The 10656-nt window shown below is 39.0% G+C and overlaps 1 protein-coding gene across 1 annotated transcript; it reads right to left on the bottom strand.

Moving 5' to 3' along the window:
• Positions 1 to 8911: 8911 nt before the first annotated feature.
• LOC104512821 (BMP/retinoic acid-inducible neural-specific protein 3) lies at positions 8912 to 10378 on the bottom strand (the record flags this gene model as incomplete). Its single annotated transcript, XM_010155951.1, has 1 exon — positions 8912 to 10378. A coding segment is annotated over one exon (1117 nt), but the record flags the coding sequence as incomplete, so codon positions are not given.
• Between the last annotated feature and the right edge of the window lie 278 nt (positions 10379 to 10656).

Genomic DNA, 10656 nt, shown 5'->3' with positions numbered 1-10656 from the left:
TTCTTCTTTGAAGAAATCATATGTTTTTAGCAAGATTTTTTCTGGTGGGAGAAGGAAGAAGATAAATTTCTATCTTTGTATATGTGTTTGTGTGTGTCTTTTTAACATCAAGGCCTTCTAGATATATGCATGAAGATGGAGTGTTGATTCCTCAGAAGACAGAAAGATTGGGATTATATCTCCCTCTCAATCCTTCTCCTCTTTAGGCTGAATTCCAAGTCTTTCAACCTTATCAAGTTTTCCAACCCTCTAATCGTCTTGGTTGCCCTTAACTGGACCATTTTCAGTTATTCAATGTCTCTTTTGAAATGGGAAGATTTGGACACAGTCTTCTGGTTCCAACATATTAGTAGTTCCTGCTTCTTCTCCCTCTTGGCTTTGACCTGTTGAGGAGGAGCTGTTGCCCCAGTTGTCTCTTCCAGCAGAAAAGGAACTAATTCATTTGTCTCCAACTTTCATTGCTAGGACTCCATGTCTCTTTTCCAGCTGGTGTGGTTTTGGTTTGGTTTTGGTTTCGTTGGTTGGTTTTTGTTTGTTTGGGTGGTTTTTTTTTGTTTTGTTTTGTTTTGGGGTTTTTTTTTTTGAGGGGAGAGCAGCTATCTTGGTGCCATGGATTCCAAGCTTTGAAGATGTCTTCTCCTAAGAATCACTTTTCTTCCCCTGTCTAAGCCTTGCTTTTGGCCATCCTACCCTGCACCCCAAGCCCTCATTCTTGTCCCCTCAGAATCACTGCTAGCAATCACTATCAATTTCCTGTTCAACTTCCTATATGGAGCGTAATGCACTGACCTCTTCCCGCATCCCTTCCTCTGGCAGCTCAGTGATTGGAGGCACGCCTCCCACAGACAAGGTCTGCCCCATGTGAGCTCCTGGGGGAGCACCAGGCACTTGCTGCAGCCCATCACCTGAATGACTAACCGCATCTCCCCGCAGCAGCTCTGTCTGTGTTGATGCTGCTGATATACTAAGAACAGCCCAGGGGTTGCTATAAGAGCAGCATCCTGGGCTGTGTCACCACCATCTGAAACGGTCACTGGTTTTCATACCAGAACACCAGCACAGACCTCAGTATCCCAAGCTACTGACTATCTCAACACCTCCCAGCTCAAGCAGCGCCCCGGGGCATTCTGCCCCTCCATCCCAAACTGGCACGCAAACTGCTACGTGTCTCTCTTCAGCCCCTGTTGGCAGCAATCCAGCCCACTGTGCTCTCTAAGTGCCAGTTAAAGACTAATTAGGAGCCAGGCACGTGTGCTTTTCCCCACCAGCAGGTCCTTTCTTGAAGGACCCACCAAACCCACCAAACACTTCCCAGGTGAAGTTCAATTACCTGGCGAGTCCCATTGCTGCTTTCCCAGCAAGCAGAAGCTGGTCACAGCTGCCTTCCATTGCATCTAACTGATTGTCTATGAAGTCTTGCACAGCCATAGAGTGCAGTTTTACATTGTGAGTTCGTGGTAAGTTCTTAAGGAGAAAGATCTAATTCTTACTCCTGCAATAAACTCGGAGTAACCTCCACAACTGAGCAGAAAAGTTTTTCTTTACTGTGAACGTGCAATAAGCTCTTGACTAAGATCAGGTGGGGCTGTCACAATTTGGCTTGCGTATGTGGACCATTCATCCTCTATTTACAAAACACACCTTATTTGCAGTTTTCTAGGCAAGGTATACAAAGTCCGTATTAAGGATTTTTATCCTGGCCTAAGAGGCTCATTTCATGTCATCAAATTTATCCTCGTGCTTCCTGGCTTGGACATGTATCACTTGAAGCATGCCTAGTTCCGAGTAGTGATTTATGAGGCAGGCTGAGCTCCCTGAGTTTAATTTGATTTAGGAAAATTTCCCAGAACTTACCAGGGGAAGCTCAGTTATAAATCTAAACATCATATTTCATAAGAAGATTTTACATTTTCTCCTCATGTTTTAAAAATATTAAAGCCTGATTCTGCAGTACTCTTCACATTAAGTTACATCACACCTGGCTGAATTGCAGCGAATTGACCCAGGAAGCTTCCTGCATGATTATGCAGTGGGTAATATGGCCCTTAATGACTTCTTACTGCCTTTTTTTTTTTTTTAATAACAGCTTTTATTTTTGATGACTGTTGGTTTTGGGGTTTGTCCTTTTTTTTTTTTCCCCCTAATCTCTTCCTCATATTACAGAATTTCCTGGGCAGTGGCCCTAGGCTCAACAGAGCTGGCATAGATTACAGCCTTAGAACTTCTGCCCATTTTTGTGCATGGCTTGACTATTCACACTGTCCAACATTATTCATCTAATCTAGGCCAGGAGCCTGAGATCTTTGGATAGCTGATGCATAGGTGTAGGTTGTTGAAATATCTGAATTTCTCTTCAGAACTTTACTGCAAATAGAAGAAGCCGGTGTATCTATCTTAAAGCCCTAATTTTAGATGCCTTAAGTTTTACCAGATGAATGCTTCCATGTAAGCATGGATGGCTTCAGCAATCTGAAACATGTGTCACCTTATATCACTGTGACGAAGAGCTTGCTTACAAAGCAGCTTCAGCTTCTCATGAATTGCTCATTCCTGGAGTGCTTAGGTGGAAATGACAGCTATTAAAGTCAAATATCTGGACTTGCTGGGGGATTACTGCTCAGTGTATCTGAGCTCTATATAATAGTTTTTCCCAACTTTATCAAAGACAGTAAAAGATGCCTCTTGAAGAAAAAAGTAAGTGGGCAAGTTCAATAATAGGTATGTGTGTGTGTGTATAATCCAGATACTTTAGTAAATAATCACATAAAAATTTCAAATATATATGGAGTGAACTGAAGTGATAGAATTACTCCAATCCATTCTAATAAGAGAATATGACAGGGATTACATTAGTTTTTCTGATGAAGGAAAAGAATTGTCATCAATATATTCCATTTTACCTAAGACCTATTAGAAATAACACTGCTGTGTTCAATCTAAGTCAGTTGCATTTGTTCATTTTGCTCTCTTAAACTATTACAGCTAAAATACATGAAAATAAATGCTTGGTAGTTTTCCATATTTATAACTAAATTCTGGTTGGCTAGAGACTTTAATGTGTTCAGTGGTCCAGATAAAAATTTTAACGAAGAATTTCCACCTTCCACTTTGTGTTGACAAGTCAGCATTTTAAAATGCATAGCAGCTCAGTCCTCTTCTCTGTAAATCCAAATATAAAAAAGATAGCTGTGATGCTTTCTGATGCCTTGCTGTTAAACAAGAACTTTCCTATCTAGTGCTGTTAAGCTAGTTCCCACAAGAAATACTGATTTTGATAGTGAAATGTTAAGCATTGGACAGTAATAGAAGAATTAAATATATAGAACACCAGAGGAACAAAACCAGTTCGTTTTCAGACCACTGATTCACTATAGAATTGCTGCCTAATCTATCAGATGTCTTTTAAAAACACCCTTATATGCACCAAAGCAATTTACATTGTTACCTAATGATGTGATGCATATGTTACACTTTCAGAACAGATTACGAACTGCTTTCAGCTTCTGCAAACCGAACTAGTTGAATTAATTTTATTAATTGAACAAGATGTATGCATCATCTATCCCCTGTCATCTCCTTCTGGAAATTGTCCTAAGTATATTTTATTAGTTCTGGGTTTTTTTGTTTAATGGTGAGGCAGGACTTAATTGGAAAATATATAATTATATGCAAGACATATCGTTATTTAAAATTATCTGGAAATCTAACTCACATGACAATAATTTTTTTACATGTTACAATGCCTTATTTTGTAGAAAAACAAGTTATATCCTAATACATAATTGATACACTGAATAACTGAAGTGGGGGTGGGGGTGTGGGTTGGGTGTCAATGAAAGTACACATAAAAGAAGATCTACTCATTTATAATACTAATTATCTTTTGGTGTTCTCTTATGCATGATTAATGCTTAAAGTTTCCTCCCTACTGAGAGAGAGTGAAAGACGTAAAACAAAATTTTGTGTATTCAAAACTAATTATAGTCAATTTTCTTGAGTCAAATTCATGCTAAGCAATTCTACCTAGTCTTTTCTTCCCTATTGTATGGAAACGCTGTTAGAGTGAGCTATGCACCCATGCTGAGATCCCAAAAGGACTTCAAGTTTTCTTTGCTCTTCCCCCTTTCCCAAGAGAAGAATCATGGTTTGATATGCACATGCCTAGCTCTGTTTTAATCCTCGTCCCCATTGCATGTCACTTAAGAAATGTCAGAAAACCTTTTTAAAAAAAGAGAAGGCTCTTGTAATGTGTTCGAAAGGTGGTCATATTCTGGATTAGGCCCTCTCAGGGAAGCATTTTTTTTAGAACAAAATTGTCTGTGCATCCCCGGTGGGTTTACCCTCTTTTCTGTTTGCTGTATGTTAGAGAGGAGATTGTAGGCAGACACAATAGCTAGTGCAGCTGTGTCCAGAAAGCAGACAACCCTGCATCAGCTGTTGTCATTTGCCTGTGTTTCTCTTTCATATATGCATATGTTGGACTAATATGTACCACAAAATTAAGAGTAGTATGTAAGTGTGCTGACAAGGGACACCGAGACTTTTAGATGCACATTACTGTCCAAGAAATAATCTGTAGGAACGGAAAATTTTGCACCCTTTTTGGGAGGTAAAGCTGATTCCTTAATCATAATTCATACCTTAATGTTGGTTTGGTGAGGGGAGAAAGAAGTTATGACTCCTGTTCCTCCATGCATACTCGTTCCCGAAGCAGTGTAATCTGTGGAATGCCCATTCTGCCAAATCTGTGAAACTAGAATGTCTCAAAGACATACGCTCCTCTGTCATGTGGATAAGTTGACGTGATATACAGTGTTCCAGAGTTACAGGTTGCTTAGTAAGTGGTGTCCGTATGCAGAAGTACATTGGATTACTATGCTACATCTAGATTTCTTACTTGGACTGTGAAGCTGAGTGAACAGACGCAAAGCCAGTCACACGGCCCTATAAACTGTGCTGTAAGTTTCAACCAACTGTGTATGGCATTAATAACACCATGATAGCTGTGGTGTCAAGGTTTCCCTTGTCACGGATTCTCGTGAAAAAAGAGCCACGCCATTTCTTGTTAACAAACTCCTACCACACCCAAGATGATCTTGGTCCCTTCTTTTAACTGCAATGAGAAGAGAGGTTCTCTTCCATTTATTTAAAAGCCCAGTAAAATGAGATCCTGGTTCCTTCCGTCTCTCTCCTGGCTTCCCATGTGCACTCTGGCTATCTTGGCAGGAGCCCCTGCTGCACCATCGAGAGCCTGCTTGGGTTCGTAAGGGTGACTGTGCTAGCACAACCTGTACCTCAGATTCTGTCATCTACCTGTCAATGAAACAACTGCTGCTGGACTGTAAAAGACTGATCCGTTACCAGATGACATTTACCTATTTGCTGTCACAGCTCTATTGCCAGGCAGGACTCAAAGTTTAGATGTAGCTCCGTAGAGCAGTGATGCGGGTGTTGATCGCTTCCTTGGTGCTCTGATTTGCTTTGCACCTGGAACACGAGCTGTATTTTCAAACTAATGACCTTTTGACAACTCCATCACCCTCCTTCATGTCTCTCTCCCCTTTCCTGCTCAAGCTGCCTGCTTGCTTACTCAGCCTGTGAAAACCTGACTTCTCTTGGCTTTTGCCTCTTCACTGAGTTGAGGTGCCTGCTGAATAAGCACTGTCACAACAAATGCTGTCAGCATATGCGTACTTTTGGAAACAAAGGCTCTTCCTCCAAGTGTTCCTACAGGTGTAATTGTTCTGTGGCAAAGCAAGAAACACCCCGAAATGCAACTACACCTCTCCTCACCTTCAGCCACTAAAATTTAAACACGTTTTCTTTCTGCCTGTATCTTTTCAAAAGGAAATGAGGGAAATGCGCATTTATTCATCCTCATGGTATTTTTTATGTGATTCAATTCAGCCTCTGTAGTCCGAACTGTATGACCCGCGGGTTTAGATCACTCTGGCAAATGTAACTCTGGCTCCTAGGCAGTGATAAGGTAGCCCATGATCACAGCCTGTTCCTGCAATAGAACTCCTAGACATTAGTTTGGCTCCCAGCCGTCGGACATGACCTCAATTGTATTTGCTCGGAAAATAATGTTATAAGAGGCTTGTATCAGGTAACAGTTGACTTCACTTAAGCAGGAAGGTTACTGTGTTATAAAAATCTACCTGGTTATTAGAACTATGGTCATTAAAGTTTGTTCTGAATAATGTTTCAGGTTGTCATGGTACAGTTTCATATATTAATATAATTTCCTTGGGGTTTTTTGTTTGGTTTTTGTTTTTTTTTTTTCCAGATTATAGTGGCAGGTAATAACAGCATTCATGAATGAGAAGGGAAATGGACAGCAAATAACAGAGTCAGGATCTGATGTGCAGCATACACAAAGTAGGACAAATATTACCTGCAATGTCCAGACGGCAATGAGCGTGCATAGATGTAGCCACAGTTCCTTCTTCTCCACAAGTGTGTTCATAGCTTACCACAAAATACCTTATGGAGCAAGACCTTGACTGTTTTGACTTACCCAGATGACTTTTTTTTTTATTTTTTACACACCCTGAAATTATTTTTGAGAACATAGAAAGATTTCAGTTGGAAAAGTATGAAAAGGCAAATATTGTTGACTTGTTTTTGTAACTTGAGAACAAGATAAAACCTGCAACTTTTTTTTTTTCATTATTCACCTCTCTTTTTTTTTTTTTTTTCCCCTTTTACATTTATCTGTATGGAATCAAGTTTTGGTAAACTAGAAGTCCTCACTATTCCAACATCTCACAGGGTCCAAAATCCAAAACTAGTCCATGACTAGTAGGTTAAGAAAGTTGTATCCTACTTTTAATTTGGCACAAAGATACAGTAGTGACAGTGGTTTTCCACTAGTCCAGTCAAATACACTTAATGTGTTGTATAATAATTAAATGATACCTGACTGAAGTCTCTTTTGGGTTCTTCTTATTTGTACATCCTATGGTGTACATATTTGGGCATAATGAAGAACTTTCCATCTTGGCAGAGAAAGATATTTAAAAAAAAAAAAAAGTAGTTGTTGAGTCAGATCATTTACCATGACATATTAGTATTTTTCCCTAGTGAAGAGACAACTTAAGAAAATGCTTTATTTAACATTGCCCCACAATCTTCTGTTGTAGCTTTTACTTTCTATAAGCAGATGATGTTGGGCTTTTTTGGTTTGTTCACTGTATAGCATCATAGTTTGTTGTTTATTTAAAAGGCTACACAAGGTACTGAGTAGTAAAATCAAACTATCTAATTCTTCAATTTATTATAGGTGCCAAAGACATACTGAAGAGATGAAAACAGGAATTGTAAGAATCTTAAATGAGAAGGTCTTACCAGTGCAAGAACAAAGCCAAAATTCTGACTCCTAGAAGAGGATACGTTATTTATCAGCAAAAGAAAGCTGTAAGTAGAAAACAAACAGGAATTCATCTAGAGATTGATTACAAGAAAAAAATGCTAATTTTAGTTCTGGGAGGCTTCCTGGTATAAAAGGTCTGAGGAATTATCTGAATGTGTGACGGTGAAATAGTAATCCCTACAAATACTGGATGAAATCCAGATAGACAGGAATCACTAAAGAAAATAAGATTTTCCTTGGCAGTAGGCTTTCTGAAGTGTTTTTGGTCTTGAATTTTACTTTGTTTACATATATTTATGAAGCACTGCATTTCTTGTCCTGCTGTGGTCTAGTTAGAAATGAAGGGTGGAGTATACTCTAAATTCAGATTAGGCTACATTTCAGAATTAAATTGTATCATAACTAAATTGATTTTTAAAAAAATGAATTGAATTGAAATTAATTGAAGTCTAGTTGAATTAAAATTGTACATGATTTAAATATAGGGGGGTTTATTTCTGTGCTTGCACATAAAATGGTAGTTTTGTCTGTAATCCTTTCCCATTTTAAAAAAACAAGTTGGCTTTTACATCCATGACAGATTTAGACTTAAGGAGGTGCTACTAAAAGACTTTGTATCAGTTTCCTTCACTTTACCCTGTATTTACTACAAAGGACTCCTGACAGCTCAACCATTTGTACTATTCTCTTAGTGTATGTGTAAAATACCAAAGAACCTAATTCTGATCCACAGTCATGAACATTTAATCAATTTCATTAATTGATAATGACATTTATTTGCACTTTCAGCTTTATAAACTAGATCTCAAGAGCTGTCATATATCTGTAAAATGGTATGCTTTTTAAAACTGAGAAACCTTGCATTGAAAGGATATTATCTGTACCAATGAAAAAAATATCCACACTCTAAATAGTTGCCTTGCCAGGGAAATTTTAAAAATTAATTTGAATGTAATCATCATGGCTTGTGGTTAGGTAAATAGTTCAAAAAAGATTATTCTAGATAAATATTATGGCATGTGTATTTGGGAGGAGGTAATGTATACATGTGCTTATTCCTTTCTATAAATATGCAAAACACTTTCAAGAAGTGCTTTTTGGTGGAAAAGGTTGTTTCTTTTGTAACGTGAGTAATATCAATTGCAAAGACAGCCTCTCACCTGTCTCCTGTGGAGCTAATGCAACCTTTAATTACTGTGCATCTCACAATAGTAACCTTCTGTCCATCCTAAAACACCCAATATTACCATTCTGGGAGTCTGTATGTCATGTTAAGCACCTTGAAAAGCTCATACCTTAGGAAAGTCTCAGGTGTAACAAGTAAAGCGTGGCTACAGTTATCAGCTCAGCATGAACATTTGAAGCCACATCCTAAGAATAAAATATTCTATGGATTTGACTTTTCTACAGTTTCTGTTAAAATCTTGAGTCACTATCTTCCCCTTACCTACACCTCCTGTGTTCAACACACACAAAAGTGTATCAAGGTTACTACTTTTGTGTAAGAAAAAAGAATCCCACAGCATTTCTTTTTAATAACTGTTCAGCTACAAAATTTTATTGGTATCCTTCTATGTTCCCTCTAGAGGATGTAATGCACAAAAGCATTGCCACGGAACATATAAAATTACAAATGAAATTTATTGTAAAAAGTAGAATGTCTTCTAGACTGGTGTCAGTATTTATTTCATTCATAAACCAAAACTGCAGTTATAATATATTCATTGTCAGCAAGTTCATGTGTGTAAATTGCCATCCAACAGTATTGACTGATATAAGACAGATATTGAAAAGACAATTTAAATTTACTCTTCCAAACATAAACTGTTCCACAAAAGCACTGTAAAAACTCCTTCAAGGTTTTGTGTTGTGCTTCACGTTTATGGTTAACTACATAATTTGGTTGTGTCATAATCCACTGTGTTTGGCAATTTGGCATTAAAGGCCTGCAAAGCAGATTGAATCCTCACCACTTCACTGGTAGACAGTTTGAGTCTATGACGAAGCAAGCAAGAGAAGAGGTCTAGACGACGTTGACCAGGTGGAGAGAGTTTATTTACACGATCCCTTATCTCTAACAGCTGCAAAAGTGCCGAGTCCTGTGATCCCTGAGTATAGGGGTAGTCCAGCTGCAAAATCAAGTCTCGAATTGCTTCTGGGTCGAAGTGCATGCTGTAGCCAAACACTTGGATGTTATTGATTTTCATGTAGCCCAGATTTCTTGAGGGATCAATAAATTCCAGAGGTTCATAGTAGATGCTCTCATTGCCATTTGGACCATTTGACTTTATTCGACTCCTCAAATAGATGTGTACAGTTTCAAAAAATGTCTTCCACTTGTTGCCCAGAGTCAGTGTCCAGTTATAACACTGAAGGGGTAAGTCCAGTTTAGTCCGCTCCCAGTCTGGGAAATTATTTTCATTCACAGGCATAAACCAGCTCTCAGAGTGGCTGCCCCCAAAAGGGTTGACGTAAACAGCAAGAACGGGCTCTAAGGTGCTGTTTTTAGTTAGGCAAATTTGAAGAGAGAGGCCCAGTATCATATGGACCAGGCTAGACTTGTACTTGTTACTCTTAAGAGTAAGGAGCATCCGCTTGCGCCAAGAAGGATCAAACCAGCTGTTGAGGCGCATGTCATTGCTGATGAAAATGGCATGGACCTCAATTCTCCGGTCTGTCTTCTGCAATAAATACTTCATTTCCAGGTCCTGAAGGTCAGTCTCAAACCCAATGTAGTGCTCTGTCGATTCTGCCACTTCAGGCTTGCAAAGCCCCTGGCTCAGCATGTAGCCAGCGTTGCAGCTCCCACAGCGCGTGCGATTGTCAGGAGCACAGCTTAAGCAGGCAGAGCCGTCTCCAACCGTGCAGGGAAGGAACCCGTGGCAGGCAACCTGGTCATTTGGGCAGGTGCACGTGTGGGTCTCTTCAGAAAAACTTCCCAGGAGGCCATTTTCATTGCAGTAGAGAAAGGACTGGATGCGATTGAGCCAGTAGTTGGAAGATCTGCAACATTAAAATAACTTCAGTTTAACACAAAAATAGATATGCATACGATAAATAAACCTTGTTACTTTTTATCGGAAAGAGAAAAATAAAGCTGGTTTTACTAGCAGATTAAGGCACTAAAGTCAGATGACAGCATCTGCTGTCAGATAAATACATGTATAAATTGCCTTTTAACAATGCAAAATCACAAAAGAAAAGTTTCCTTACAAACTTCCAGGCACAAGAGGAACATGTGGTTCATATTTCTGCTCTATCTGTATCGGTGTCAAGGAAAC

Source organism: Eurypyga helias, unplaced genomic scaffold, assembly GCF_000690775.1.
Source record: "Eurypyga helias isolate BGI_N326 unplaced genomic scaffold, ASM69077v1 scaffold1070, whole genome shotgun sequence".
Taxonomy (NCBI): domain Eukaryota; kingdom Metazoa; phylum Chordata; class Aves; order Eurypygiformes; family Eurypygidae; genus Eurypyga; species Eurypyga helias.
Note: the sequence above shows the minus strand (reverse complement) of the source record. Positions and strands in the feature narration are given on the sequence as shown.